Raw genomic sequence first — 16,155 nt, forward strand, 5'->3', positions numbered from 1 at the left:
AAGTATTTAAAAAGCTGCCATAAGGAAGATGGATCAGTCTTGTTCTACTTCCTCCCAGTGAACAGCACTTGGGGCAAGGTCTGAAAGTTTCAGAGAAGTTAATTTGGATTTGAGGAAAGTTAAAACTTCTTAACAACTGGAACTGTCTACAGATAGAATGGGATGCCTCCGGAGGGAGTGGGTTCTGCCTCAATGGACATCTTTGGACAGGGACTTGGATGACTTTTAGGAGTTGTTGGAGAAGGGAATTTTTGTTCAGGTACTGGTAGGATTAGATGGCCCTCTCCTTCCCTCCCACCCCCCCAGGTCCTTTCCAACTCTGTTGTTGGAATGAACAAGGGGAAATTCTTCTTTAGAGTGTAACCTCACTAACAAGGAAGAACTGGTTGCTGGGTGGTAGAAATGACGGAAATCTTGGAGAGAAGTGACTCTCTGTCCTATAATTTGTGAAAGAGAAAAGAGCCAGGCACAGTCAGATAGGAACCTTAGAACTGATAAATAAAATGTTACAGAAGAAGTTAACCCAAGAGTTAGAATTCTAAAGACACAAAAGGTAATAGTTGCAAATAAGAGGAAAATTGGGATTTATCTGAAGAGAATGATATTGATGCACAAGGAACTCATCTGCCAATTTAGATTTTAAAAACAAATATAATGAAAATGGAAGCAATGACAGAGGATAAATATAAGATAAATATAGTCCTATAAAATGGAACTATTTTATAGGTCCCATAAAACCTATGGGTTCAGCAAAAGTTCAGAATGAGCTGAGCATTTAATTAGCGTGGGTTCTGATCATAAGGAAAACTAAAGATGACCAAAGAAAGGAGTTTGGTTTTTTTTGTGGGAAATAGCTGCAAAAATAAAGATGTCCAAATTAATAGAATGAGAAATAGAGACATTAAACAATCTATATTCAGGATATGAAATAGAACTGGCTTTAAAGAAACTACCAAAGGGAAAAAAGTGGTCTAGCTATATTTATAGGTAAATGATAGCTATTATTTAAAGAATAATGAATCCCTAAATACATGTTATTCTTAAGAATTGTGAAAGGAAGGGACAGGACATTGCATTCATTTTCTCATGGTTTATTTCCATTTATGAGATCAAGCTATGGCCAAAGAAAGCCAGACATTGGATGAGACAGCTTTTAGGACACAGATAAAGCCAGATTTGGTCAGAGACGATTGTGATTCCTGAAACGAGGGGAGGCTGAGGCTTGTGGATCTCTTTGAGTTTGGAAGTTCTGAGCTGTAGTGGGGCTAAAGATGATTGAGGGTCTATATTGTCTATGACCAACATGATAGGCCTGTGGGAATGGGCTGCCTAAAGAAGGGCAAACCAGCCCAGGTCAGAAAGAGTGGTCAGAAAGGTCAGAAGCCAGCTCAAGAGAGCTAGAATTCTAAAAACACAAAAGGGAATAGTTCCAGTTAAGAGGAAAATTGGATTTTGTCTGAAGATAATGATGTGGATGCACAGGGAACTCACAGTCAACCTAGATTTTAAAAAGAAATACAGTGAAGTTGGAAACAGTAAATGAGAATAAATATAAGAGGAAGGCATAGTCCTATAAAAACTATTAGGGCTAAAGATAATTGAAGGTCTGCGTTGTCTGTGACCAATATGATGGGCCCATGGGAGTAGACTGCCTAAGGAGGAGTGACCCAACACAGGTCAGAAACAGTGGGTCAAAGCTTCTGTGCCAGTGAGTAGTGAGATCAGACTCATGAATGGCCACTGTTTGCAGCCTGGGAGAAATAGGCAGATCTAGTCTCAAAACAAACAAGCAAACAAGAAAACAAAAGCACATCCAAAAAGACTTCACTTAAGCTACAGGTATTCTTAAATATGTCTTTGCTCTACAGGTTCCAACTCATCTCCTTAAGGACTCTAATATGGGAGAGAGGGAGTGAGAAGTAGGAATAGCATGTTCTCATAGTTATCCTAGGATTTAGGTTAATTTAATCTTTGACCCACAGGTTAAAGCTCTTGAAAAAGCATGATTATTTTGGGGGGGGTAATGTGTAAGACTTAAGTTTTCACAACATATTAAAAGAACAATGAATGCAATTATAGAAAACATTTTCTATTATGAAACAGGGCAGCAGTGGCATGTTGTAAGGAATAAAAATCGCATCTGTCTTCTCAGAATAACCTTGATTATCCCTGCAGAAGTCTAGACAAACTCTTGCTGAAAGTGCCCTTCAGTCTTGGGTACATTATCTTCAAGTCATAGCTGAAAGAAAGGCAGCCAAGCTCTATTTCCATTTCAAATATGATTTCTTAGAAAAACAAGTAAATAGACAGGTCAGGTCTACATGAGAAAATTAAAATGAAAGGTAGAATTGAGCAGGAGGTATGAATTAGCTCCAAACTCCCTAAAGGGTTATAGGTCCACCACAGAAGCCAAGAGAGCCTACATTCCTTAGACCCTCTCTAGGAGATATTGCCCTCTGGGGACTCAGGATAGTTTGCATTCTCAAGATGGAAGTTCTAGAAGTCTGGAGTTCATTTCCTCCTTCTGTGGAGGGGGGGGAACACATTGGTCAGAAGTTTGTCTTGAATTTCATTTTAAAATACAATGAATTAATTGGACCTTCTGAATGCCACTAGGATAACCTCCCTTGGGATATAGTGCATGTTTAGATGGTAATTTCTGGCTTTTGCGCTTTTGGGAAAATATGCTTTTTGGAAAATGTGTTCCCAGACTTGTTTTGAAGATGCCTTGCCCTTTGGAGACTTGTCATGACCTGTTGAACTTTAGTGTCCAGAGTCCTTCAGACATTGAGTAAGCATGAAAGCAGACAGGAAAGGGAGCTTCTGAAAACGGGATTCTTCCTGGAATTGCTGGAAGAGAAAGGGAAGAGGTGGTATTTTTTTAAAAGAAGGTTTTGTGTTATTAAAGGAAACTCTTAGTCAAAGGTTATCCAGCATCATTGCCACCTAAGCTATTATATCCTCTTGACTGATAACAAGAATACAATAGCTATCAAGAAATTGTCTGGTTGCACAGTTCTCTAAGGTTACCAGAGGTCCAAAGATTCATTCTTTCTGTCATTTGTATCCTGAATAATTTTAAATGTCTCCTGCCAGAAAAGGAAAAAATAGCTTTTTAAACAAAGCAACATTCTTTTGTCACTGAAAGATTTCTGCCCTAACCATAACTTAGTGGAGAAAAAATATTTTCCATAATTCTCCAGATGTGGGAATCAGGATATGTATGGACTCATCCTGGCTTTGTGACTGGCTAACATCTTTGGGCCCTTGATTCCTGTGAACCAAAGTGTCTAGACTAGATGATCTTTAAAGTCTTTGCCAGTTCTAACATTCTAACTTTACAAATAGATGAAACTTTATTGAAGTGAACTACAAGACAGTGTACTGTCATTTAATTTTTCATACTTTCTTTTGTAGTCAGTTTAATAATAGAATATTTAATTCAATCTATTGGCGTCACCAAGGCTAGGAAAAGTAGAAGTCAGTCAATAAAGATTTCTTAAGAGCTTATTATGTGTCAAGCATTATGCTAAACACTCAAAATACAAAGGAAGCTAAAAGAAAGTTCCTGCTCTCAAGAAGTTCATGGTCTAAAAAGATAGATAATATGTAAACAGCTATTTATAAACAGACTACATATGGAATAAATTGGGAATAATCTCAGAGAGAAGGTACTAGAATTGAGGGGGAATGGAAAATCTTCCTGTAAAAGATGGGATTTTACCTGGGACTTGAAGGAAGCCAAGAAGTAGAAATGAGGGAGAAGAATCCAGGCATGGAGGACAGCTAGTGAAAGTGCCCAGAGTCTGAAGATGGGTTGTTTTGTTCAAGGAACAACAAAGCAGATGGTATCACTGGATTATAGAGAAGGGGGGTAGTATAAGGTATATGAAGACTGGAAATGTAGGGGAAGGCAGATTATGAAGGGCTTTGAATGCTGGTGGATTTTATATTTCATCCTGGAAGTGATAGGGAGCCACTAGAGTTTATTTAATGGGAGTGGAGTGTGAAATAACGTAGTCAGATGTTTGCTTTAAGGAAGATCACTTTGGCAGTTGAGTGGAGAATGGACTGGAGTGAAGAGAAACTTATGGGAGGGAGACCAATCAGCAGGCTGTTGCAGTGGTCCCGGCGTGAAGTGACAAGGGCCTGTACCAGGGTTGTGGCAGTGTCAGGGGAGATAAGGGGGCTCAGATTGAATTGTGCCGTTGTTGCCATGCGGAGGTGACTATAGCAGGTGTATTCAAGGGGGAGGAAAGGGCTGCTACCAATCACCAACAGCTTTTGTTGCTATTATGTAGAGTGAGGGTCAGGTGCTGGCAAACCTCTAGGATTTTGGAAGTGCCTGACTGCGTTGGGTCTTAGGAATTTCCCCTGGCATGAGAGTGTTTCTTCCCTGGTGAGAAAGTGCAAGCAGGGCAACTGCAGAAACAGTGTTTTGTGCTAGTACCATCTCTTTCCTGAGCATCTTGGGATCTGTTGTTTGGTACCATCTGAGGTGGCAAGGGGTCCATTTTTTTTTGTTTGAGGTCATTCTGAAGCAGCTTAAGCTGTATCTGTGATGAGTGCCTGAGACAACATCTAAAAAAAATGGAGTTAAATGTCCAAAACTCTGTGTGTGTGTTGTGTGTGCATATAAATAAAATAAAAACACACACACGCTGTTTTGGAAATATGTATATTTATACATATATGCATATAGTATTGAAATGTATATACACACACATGAATATATTTTTTTTGTATACTGTTTATATTGTTTAATATAAACCCAATTGGAGTCACAATGGATAGAGCACTAGGCCTGGAGTCAGGAAGAAGTGAGTTCAAATCAAACCTCAGATCCTTCCTGGCTTTGTGACCCTAGGCAAGTCACTTAACCTCTGTTTGCTTCAATTTCCTCAATTGTGAAATGGGGATAATAATAACGGAGACTCGAAAAAGCTTCCTATAAAAGATGGGATTTTGTTGTTGCTCGGCTGAGACTTGGAAGCCAAAAAGTAGAAATCAGGACTGAGAGCACCCACCTCTCAGGATTGTTGTGAGGATCAACTGAGATTGTGAAAAGCACTCAGCACAGTGTCTGGCACATAGTAGGCGCTTTAAAAATGCTTATTCTCTTCCCTTCCCCCTACTTACCCTCAGTGGGGCATGTGGGTTGAGCTTTTTTCCCAGGAGTAAGATGGGTCATAGAATCATATATTGAGAGTCAGAAGGGACCACCTAATTTATTCTTTGCATTTTATAAATGAAGAAACTAAGACCGGAGAGGTTAAGTAAGTTGCTTAAGTTATCACAAGTATAATTGGTAAATCTAGGTCCTTGGTGGTCAAACCCAGAACCTTTATCATTGTACAGTGGATTTGTGCTGTGTTTTCTGCACTAACATGACCTTGGTTTTGATGATAGCATATATTTTATGTTAATGACATTGCCATTCTCTTAGGAGCTAAATTTTTCCAGGTATGTAAAAATCAGGTGCTTAGATACAGTGGGCAAAGATGAGAAAGAAGTCAGATTTCAAAATATTTCTCATTGCTAGCCCTTCTGTTCTACCCATTCTTCAAGCCACACCCCCGTCTAATCCCTTATCACTTCATACTTGGAAGAGAACAACCAGCTTCTAACCAGTCTACCTGTCTGTGTTCTCCTCTGCCCAGCCCATTCTAAACATGGCCAAGAGATAACTCTTAAGATCATAGGTCTAGAGCTGAAAGGAATCTCACCCAACTACCTCAAGCTAAACCCCAGGAGTTAAGTGATGAGCCCAAGGTCACACAGGCAGTAAGCTTGGAGTTGAGATTTGACCTCCAAGTCCTCTGAGACCACAGCCAGGGTTTTTGGTACAGTGCAACACTGCCTTGTACTTCCTAAAATGCCACTTGCATGAGTGTTACTTCCTGATGAAAAACCTTTAGTGATTTCCCATTGTCCTCAATGTTTTGTCATTTCTTGAAACGTAGAACTTGGAAGTCCTTCCATGATCTGGCGCCATCCTTTCTACTAAACTCTGCCTCTAATACTTCCCCAAATCAACTCTCCATTCCAACAAGGCTGATCTGTTCACTGCTCTGAAAACATGCCATGCGCATTTTGATCCAGTGTCTTTATTCATGCTTCACTTATCACGTGGAATGCTTTCTTCCATCTTTTTTTCTTTCTCAGAAGAAGCTGCTTATCCAGGCTCTTTCTACTATGCCATTTTTCAAGGTCCAGCTTAATTCCCATCTTCTCCATGCAGCCTTTTTGTTTGTTTTAACAGTCTTTAAAGATTTTAAAAATATATTTTGTCACTACCTTTTGTTTTTACATTTCCTAGTTTTTCCCCTATATCACTCCTCTTTCCTCCTCCCAGAGAGCCACCCCTTGAAAAAAATTCAACAAAACCAATTAATAAGTTGAAAATATCTGACTTTATATGCAAAGTTGGACAGGTGTAGATTTTCCACCCCTGTATAGGAGTAGGTGCATATGTGGGGGATATCTTTGCACTGATCATAGTTCTCAAGTTTTTCAATGTTGTTTTCCTTTACAGTCTTGTAGTTCTTCTCATATTTCTTCTTTGAGGCCAGGCTTATTCTTGATAATTTTTCAAAATTCTTATAACACCTAACTTCATGAATCCTTCTTTCATGATGATAGACCACAGTATTCTCTCCTTTCCGCTATAAGCAGTTATTGGCTATGCTTTTCATTTTGACTTTTTTTTTATTAACAATATAAGACAATCTGTGATTATTTGATTCATATGTAATTCTTAACTTCCCACACTGAAAAGTATGAGTAGGGATACCATCTTACATGTCTAGTTCATTTCCTGCAGTATTAGACAAAAAAAAAATGGATCTCAATTATGCTGTTTAATTGAATCATTCTTTAACAGCGCTTCTTAAACTGTGGGTTGTGACCTTGTATGGGATCGTGAAAAATTTGGCAACAGTAAAAGATTTCTGAATGTACAATGACCAAAGATTAATTCAGAATCAAATGAGTAATGAATCTGAGGTATTTCTGGCAATGCTTGCCCATGTGACATTGAGCAATTTGACTGCAGGCTTGGTTCTGAACACAAAGCATGTGCACTTCGCATTGTGTATGCTGTCATGCCACACAATACCAATGAATGCTGCCAAAATACAAAAGGGGGTTGTAGGTGGAAAAAGGTCTAAGAAGCCCTGCCTAACCAATAAGTATAATAAGTGCAGTGATTGTGTACTGTAGATAATTTTTGTCAGGCACTGTAGGCAGACTGCTGGCCTTGGTCCTGATAATGTCAGTCTTTCTATATTCTTAGAATACTAAAAATAGCCTTGTGATATATGTGTATACACATATACCTGTATATATGTATATTTACATATACATATGTACCTCTAAAAGATAATTAGTTTATTACGAGCTTGACAAGCATCAATACGTGTGATATTTCCATATACAAAGAAAGACAGAAAAAGATGATTATATATAAAACAGAAAATTTTTATTTTGTTTAGTTTGGATTTTGAAAAAATATATGATAGTTCCAAATATAGTATATAGTATATGTACTATATATATGTATGTATATATGTGTGTATATGTGCATATATATATTATATATGTATATGTGTATATATATATATATACACACACACATACACAATAGCAGCTCTTTTTTTTTTAGTGGTGGCAAAGAATTGGAAATGGTAGTGGTGGTGGGATGCCCATCAATTGAGGAATGGTTGAGCAAATCATGGTATATGAATGTGATGGAAGTGATGAGGGAGATGGATCAGAAAAACCTGGGAAGATTTATATGAACTGATGCAGAAATGAGCAGAAAGAACCAGGAGTATGTTGAACAACGTAATAGCAGTAGTGTAATGGTGACCGATTGTGAAACATTTAACCAATCTGATCAATACAATGATCTAAGATAATTCTGAAGGACTCATGATGAAAAATGCTACCCACCTCCAGAGAAAGAACTGATGAACTCTGAATGCAGATTGAAGTGCATTGTTTTTCACTTTTTCTTGCTTTTATTTGATTATTTTTTGGCAACATGGCTAATAGAGAAATATGTTTTATATGATTTCACATGTAATGGGCATCACATTGCTTGTTTTCTCAATGGGTGGGGGAAGGGCTAAAGGGGGGGAAGAATATGGAATTCAAAGTAAAAAAAAAAACCAAGAATGGTAAAAAAAATGAGAATTGGCACATAGGTTAGCCCAGGGAGAGGAGTGCAACCGTTAATAAAGAGGCAGAGGAGGAAAGGAGAAATATTTATGAATGTCAAAGCATTGAGGGTATTGAGACCCTGCTAGGAAAAAAAATAGTTCAGTAGGAAACAAGAGTGGGTGAAGGACTATTTACTTTATAGAAGCTTCGCATGTATATGTTATGAATAGAGCACATGTGTACTTGAGAACATGACTTCATCAAAGTAGCAAAATAAGGCAGAGCCTTCCAAAGCAGTGGATAATCTGGAGCATAAGGCGAGCACAGCTAGCCCTGAACACCCCAGCTTAAGAGGTCACTGAGTATTCAATTTGTGGTAACAAGATAGTTCTGTTCCCCCTGGTGCCCAGCCCAGGATCCTCTTGGATACTCATGGAAGATCTCATAGGGTGTGATACTATGGGGCTCTGAAACCAGGTAGTGAGACAATGAAATCGTCTGTGAGGCTCTGAAAGAAGTGTGTGGAAGAGAAGCAGATGGTTTTCATACTGGCCAAACTAGGGATAGAAGTGAGTATAAAAGACAAAGAATATAATTTTGATTTCACAAAGTTAAAATGATTTTGCATCAATTAAATCGATGAGATAGAAGAGAAATTGAGTGGGAATAATTTATTTGCAGAAAGTACTACTGATAAAGGAAAGACACACACACACACACACACACACACACACACACGGACCAATGGCTATTATCGGTAGTTAAGTAGTCAAAGGATGTGAACACCTCTCAAAAGAATTATAAACTATGAATGACCATATGAACATATTTAAAATCACTAATACATGTAGTTAGAGAAATGCAAGTGAAAAAATTGCCAAAAATGACCAAAAATAGGAATAGTTAGTTTTAGAGGGGCTATGGGACGAAAGGTAATTACTCATTCAACCCAAAAAGCATTTTCGGGATGCCTATTTTTTTACCATTTTAATCACTGTGCAATGATGGAGATAAAGACAAAACCCCGAAAAGAAGCTTACATTCTTTTGAATGAAAACATTGTACACATATAAGATATATACAAAGTAAAGAGAAAATTATTTCACAAGGAGGGCATTACCAGTTGGTGGAATCAGGAAAGGCCTCATGTATTGGAGCTGGTGCTTGAGCCGAGCTTTGAAGGTAACTGGGGCAGCTAGGTGGCACGATGGATAGAATGTGGAGCCTGGAGTCAGGAAGACCTGAGTTCAAATCCTGCCTCAGATACTTACTATACCCTGGACAAGTCCCTTAATCCCTATTTGCCTGAGTTCCTCATCTGTAAAATGGGGACGCATTGGAGAGGAAAAAATGGCAAACCACTCCAGTATCTTTGCCAAGAAAACTCCATGGACAAAAACGCATGGGGGGTCACAAAGGGTCGGTCATGAGTGAACAACCGCAGCAGGGATTCCGTAAGGCAGAGGCAAGGAAGGAAAGCATTCCAGTTGTCAGTACAGTACAGGGAGAGGAGATGAGGAGATATCCATGGCAAACCATAGGTGGTTTAGTCTGACTGGAGGAGAAACAATATGAAATAATCCTGGGAGGAATCTGTAGTTGATTCTAAAAGCCATAGGGAGCTGCTGGAGCTTTTTGAGAAGGGGAGTGGCACGGTCAGACTCGTGCCTTTGGCAGCTGTGTGGAGGAAGTATCAGAGAGGGAATAGACTTGAGACAGGGGTATCAGTTAGGAGGCTATTACAGTTGTCTAAGAGAGGGGTGATGAGGGTCTGAACAAGAATGGTGGTCATTGACTTAGAGAGGAAAGGGCAGAATTAGTCAGGACATTCTCATTATCCATTTAAATGATGCAAAGAGTCCCCAAAGTGTTCCTTCCCTCTCCTTCAGTGATCTAGCTGATGTCCGTGTACCCCAAGGAGGACAAAGGCAGAAACAAGGGTCTACGCCAAAATATTCCTAGCAGCACTTTTTGAAAACTCAAAGAGTTAGAAACATAGTGAGTGCCTGTCATTTGAGAAAAGATTGGGAAAAGTGTGATATGTGAATGCGATGTAATATTACTGTGCAGTAAGAAATGACAAATATGAGGAATTCAGGGACATGGCGGAAGATTTTGCATAACTGATTTGGAGTGAAATAAATGGGATAGGGGAATAAATGGAAAGAATACAAAGTGATTGTAACTGTAAAGAAAAGATCAGTAAAAGGAAACTGAACTCTGAGCAATTAAGAGATTGATAATGATCACAGAGAACAGATAATGAAACATATTCCCTCCTGGTAGAGTCAGTCAGTAGACATTTGTTAAGCACCTACAAGATGCCAGGGGCTGTGCTGAGCACTGGGCTACAAAGAAAGTCAAAAGACAACCTCTGCCCTCAAGGATGTTAGGGGTGGGGGAGACTGATTGGACACTACATTTCATATATTTTCAAAAATGGTCCCCGTAGCTGGTATTTTTGCTTAGCTGTTTTTCTTATGAGATGAGTCAGTTTTCAGGGAAATGCCCAGAATTTTCCTGAAATGACTATGATAGAAAATAAAAGAGCAATGAAAATCATTAAAAAAAACCTCTGAAGATAAGAGAGAAAGGGGTGGGCATAGAAGGGAAGGCAGACTGGGGGAAGGGGTAATCAGAATGCATGCCATCTTGGGGTAGGGGGAGGGGAAAAGATAGGGTGAAAATTTGGAACTCAAAATCTTGTGGAAATGAATATTGAAAACTAAAAATAAATTAAATAAAAAATATAACAAGAACCCCCCCCCAAAAAAAACGATAGGCAGGAATATAAAATGCTACTTTCTGCGTAAGCACAATGTTTGTGCCATTCACAGAGAGGATGAGATTGTTCATTGTCATAGCAACAGAAGAATGGTGAGGTGTTTACTTGGAAGTGGGTTCCGTATGGGCAGTTGTCACAAGTGATGGGCAATCATTGGTGCTTGAAGAACTGATCTTCAGAGAAGTTGTCTACTAAGTTACTGCTGCCTTAAGAAATCCACCTAAGGCTCTAATGATGGGAATAAATAAACTTTAGTTTTCTGAGAGGCCTGAGACGGGTAGTAGAAGTCATACAAACTGCAGCATATGGCAGAACTCTCTCTTCAGCTTTGCTCTATTTCTGTGAAGTCGGTGTATAGTGAAGACTTGTCTAAATGAATTGCGGGGTAACTCTCACTTCTATTCTTACTCAAGCCTAAATTTTCTTAAGTCACCTAGACAGTGAAGGGTGACAACCACTGAATTGTAGTATTTCTCAATCTGGTTTTCCTTTCAAAGGATGTTTTTTCTCTTATCATTTAATATTGAAGTAGGCCCTGATTCTTCATGAGATGGAACAGTTTTCTACATATTTCCTGATAGCAGGCTAGTAGAAAAAGAGTATCTGAAAATGAATCATTTCAGGGAGGAAATTGCTTCTGTTATCAGATAGTTCTTGATACTTACCCAAATATATTTTACCTCAGGCACTGACATTTTGAATTCATTTGTTGAACCATGTTAAGCTAAGTTAGGGTGATGCTGATAGGCAAACCCTATTGGTTTGCCCTAGAGATTATCTAGCTCTGGGACAGAATATTTCCGATTAAGCAAAGTTTATTTGATTTCTAGAATCACATAGGAATAAAAATCCCTGAAGATTATAAAATATGTGAATGATAAAGTCTTATATGCAAATCTACCAGTTTACTGTAACTTATCAACAACTATTTGAAATATTATGTATTTTAAATTTCTAGGCAGCATTGCAGTTTGAGGCTTCAGATGTTTGTTAAGTGTTATTTTTATTCAAAGAAACTGATTACATGTGTGTCGCTAATAGGAGAAGGCTTTTTTTTTTTGGTTTGGTTTTCATTTTTTTAAAAGATCATTTCAGCAGGGCTCATTTCTACATAATGCCAAACAAATTATTTGGAAAAAAATGAACCAATGTATTCAGTAAAAAGTGTGTTTCTTAACAAGGAAATTGTGTTATGAAATGTTTCACCAAAGCCTATTATTTCAAGTCAATGCATTCCACTGTCTAGGGGTACAGGGTGAGATGTTTGATGAACCGCCAATCTTAAGGACTTAAAAGAGTTTAATCCCTTTTGAGAGGCAGCATGGTATGGGAGAGAGCACCAGATTTAGAACCAGAAGACCTCAGTTCAAATCCTGACTTGGCTGTTTACTATTTGTGTGACCTTGAACACATTATAAATGACCTCTCTGGGTATCAGTTTTGTCATCTTACAGTGAAGAGGTTGGTCTATCTAGGTGATGTCTAAGATCTCATTCAGCTTTAAATTCAATGATTCTTATTTCTATGGGACTATCTAACAAGGTGGAAGATTTTTTGAACAGGGCCATATTCTTAGGATTGGTGCCAACTAATTTATACACTCTATGCAAATGGTGACTCCATTAATTCTCAGAAACAGGAATCAATATTAAACTGGCAGGCAGTGTTATTCTACACTTAAGATTCACAGATGAGACTTTGTCAGATGCTTGAAGGAAACCTCCTTTTCCTGTTCCAAGAGTTCCTCCTTCTCTAGGGTCTGGTCACAGTTTTCAGAGGAGAATATGTCACATTCCCCTCTGATGATATGGTATTGAATAGTGTGGAAGGAGACAGAAAGGAGAAAGTATACAGTTTTGACTTCTGACTTAGAGTTTGGAGAATCTGATGGAATTAGTTTAGGCAAGTCATAAAAAAAATTGAACTTTTCCCAAATGCTTTGTCTAATTCTCCTTTGTTCACAATATAAATTGTTTATGTAGTGAGATTGTGTAAGAACAGGTTAGATAAATATTAGTGCATCAGAATTATCAGAGCACTGGTAGTAAGGAGTTGGACTAACTGGCCCTAAAGAAATGGCCAGCCCTGTTTTCTTTTATCAACAAAAGAAAGACAGAAAAATTCTTTGTCTTGATGAGACAGGTCCTTAACTAGTTTTTTTTTTTTGACTCTGTTGATTTTATATTTTTTTAATGTCTACAACCTGCCAAATATTTTAAGACAAAGAAAGTCACTGTTCCTTCCTGTGGGGGCTTGCATGTGAAGGAGGTGAAGCAGTCAAATGTTTCTCTTTCCCTATTTTTATGTCCTACAGTGAAGCTGCAAAAAGATGTTTATGAAATCTGTTGCTTAAAGGTAAATGCCCTTTTCACCAAACCATAGAATTTAGGAAGGCTTCCCTGAAATGAAGAAATTTAAAGAGAATTTTCAGTAAAGGGAAAAGAGGTGCTTTGATGGGCAGGAGTTAGTAAGACATTCCAGGCGTTAATGACAACATAAAAGAGCCAGAGTGATTCTATTCCAATGAACTTCAAAGAGTGGGTGAGAAAAGATGACAGAAAATAATTTTAAGTATAAGAGATTTGGCCAGATTTGCCAGACATTCACAATGATCACTGGTGAGCCATTGATTAATCATTTGTTGTTTTTTATTCTAAGCCTTTAAAAAGTAGACACACGCCAATAATGCAAGACATTCATTTGTGGTTTCATCCCCGATGAATTAACTCTCACTCATTTCCTATTTCAGTAAAACAGATTGGTTAAAATAACTGTCTGAGAAATGAATGTTGCACCAGGGATTCAGTCTATCAACATGTGGGAAACAGTAATTAGTTTGGAAGGCCAAAGATGAAAAAAGCAGCTGTAGTCTCTGGGGGGAGCTGGAGTATACCCACTGGTGCCCTTATGCATCTCCACTATGAGCTGTGATTTCACTGCCTCTTTCTTTATTGAATTAGGCAGGTGTCCTCTTCCTTCTGCATTGAAAAGATCTACTTTTTAGATCTGACTGACTTTGTCAGTTGTCATAGGGTAAGCAAATGACAATTCTTGGAGAAACCAGTTCTCGCACTCACTAGTGACACCTCCCCACTTTTCCCCCTCCCAAACACAATGTCAGCCCCACTGGTATATAGAGGGTGTCCCAAAAGTCACGGAGCAGTTTTAAGCTTTTTAAAAGATTTAGGGAGATTTAGTTTTAAGCTATTAAAGCTTCTTTGTGGTGCATCAGGGGGCCAGAAATCCAACACTCCTTGTGACAAATGAGTCCACTGAGACCAAGAAGTGAAGTAATTTGACCAAGTTCACTGGACTGGACTTGGAACTTAAGGTCTTCTAATTTTTGAATCTATTTCTTTCCTCCAAAATGTCTTCTGTATGCTCCCTACCAAATTAAAACAGTGTTGGAGATCCCCAGCTTGACTTAATTTTATCTGGTCTTCAGAATAATGTTGCTATGGTAACCATTGCTACCCTCCTAGAGAATCATTTCTATCCTAGTCAACAATGCAGTTATCCTATTCAGAGTAGAGTCTCTAAAGGTTTGAAGGTTGGAACAGGTGAAGAGCTGTGAGCAATGGAGACACTGTTAATTAGCATTTATAAGGGCATCAGTTATCAGTAGATTACAAGTGAGAATATTCTAGACCTTCCCTGGGCAAAAAAATTTGCTGTGTCCTTTGAGTAATACCTCAAAACCTGTTTGTACCCCTCTTTCTGTCTCTTCTTTCTTTCTCTTTTCTTCTTCCTTTTTCTCTGCCCTTCTGATTTAAATTTTATGATCTTAACTTTTCTAGGCAATCTCTCTCTTTCCTCTCCACTTCATTAACTTGGGTACAATACAGAGCCGAAGTATCCATTTTATTATTGGTTTATTTTATTGAATGTTTCATATCCTTTTCTCTTAATTTTAAAAAAAAGGTAAGTCAAAGCTTTTGTATTTTTCAATCCCATCTATATCAAATTACTTTTTGAAGGAAGCGCTATGTTGATTTTTTTTCCTCTCAAGATTGATGGTCTTCCATAGAAAAAGTTCTCTACCGCAAAATAAAAGATTCATTCTTGTGGTTTTCCCGTGTCTTCTTTTAAAATGCAAACATTCCTAAGAGGGCTAGCATACTAAACAAGCAGTCAGTCATAGATTAATGTAGCTTTATTCACTCCATTATTTTCTTTCTAATACCTAGCAGAGGTCCCATCCTGAGGAAATGAGAGTTTTCCCATAAGAGTATTAGGGATAGGAGAGAAATAAAGGGTTAATTTGGAGCATAAGATACTGATTGAATAGAACTGAATGAACTAAAGAGTCCAAGGGTTTTACTCATTGTGGGTGCACTTGGTCCCTGGGAGGCAAGTAGTAGGGGTGCGAAGAGGTAGCAGAGGGACGTTGAAGACAAATGGACAATTTTGCCCCTTTGTTGGCCCTGGCCAGGGAATGATAATTGCTTCTTGCTTGCGTGGCCAGGCCAACAGCTAGTTTTAATATTCTTCTTTTGGCCAGGATAGCTTAACAAAAGACCCCTTCTCTACTTCAAGAGTAAAATAAAATAAGCTTAAGGGTGTTTATTTTATCACTAGGTTAAGTGTACTCTCAAGCATTTCATTTGTGTGAACTTCAGCAGGGCAACTTCCATTGAATATCTCCTCTGTTTTCCTCTCTTCCAGGAGGAATGCAAGCAAATCTTGGCTCGTCAGAAGCTGAGCTCCCAGTCAGACTCCCATGATGATGAGATTTCTCCTCCTCCTCCAAATCCTGTCGTGAAGGCGCGTTGCAGACGCGGTGGTGTGAGTGCTGAGGTGTACACCGAAGAAGATGCTGTCTCCTACGTGAGAAAGGTGATTTACTAGGAGTCAGTTTGTCCTAGAGCCTGTGAGCGGAAAGTGCAGTAAATCGTATTTCTGGTGGAAAACATGAGGAGGGCATTGGAAGCACGAGACCATTTTATCCAGTATATTAGACTATCTTAGGGAATTGAGGAAATGCCACTAACTCTCGTTCCCCTTCTCTTCCTGCTAGGCTCATATCTCTTGAAATATTTTGAATGAAAGAAGAGTGAATAATTATATAATAATACCATAACAACATAATAAATACACATGCAAAATGTTTTCACATCTATAATTTCATTTTATCCTTTCCACAAGCCTCTGAGACTTCCATTATTATCCTTCTTTGACAAAAGATGAAACTGCAACCCAGAGAGAGT

The 16,155-nt window shown here is 38.5% G+C and overlaps 1 protein-coding gene across 1 annotated transcript in view; it reads left to right on the forward strand.

Annotated features, from left to right (window-relative positions):
- PRKAR1B (protein kinase cAMP-dependent type I regulatory subunit beta) overlaps positions 1 to 16,155 on the forward strand; it is a 258,035-nt gene that overhangs the window by 25,442 nt on the left and 216,438 nt on the right. The window contains exon 3 of the mRNA XM_036741354.1: positions 15,614 to 15,784. Within this exon, the coding sequence (XP_036597249.1) occupies positions 15,614 to 15,784 (171 nt within the window). The remainder of the gene's footprint in view (positions 1 to 15,613; positions 15,785 to 16,155) is intronic.

This window comes from Trichosurus vulpecula, chromosome 1 (genome assembly GCF_011100635.1).
Source record: "Trichosurus vulpecula isolate mTriVul1 chromosome 1, mTriVul1.pri, whole genome shotgun sequence".
Classification (NCBI taxonomy): Eukaryota; Metazoa; Chordata; class Mammalia; order Diprotodontia; family Phalangeridae; genus Trichosurus; species Trichosurus vulpecula.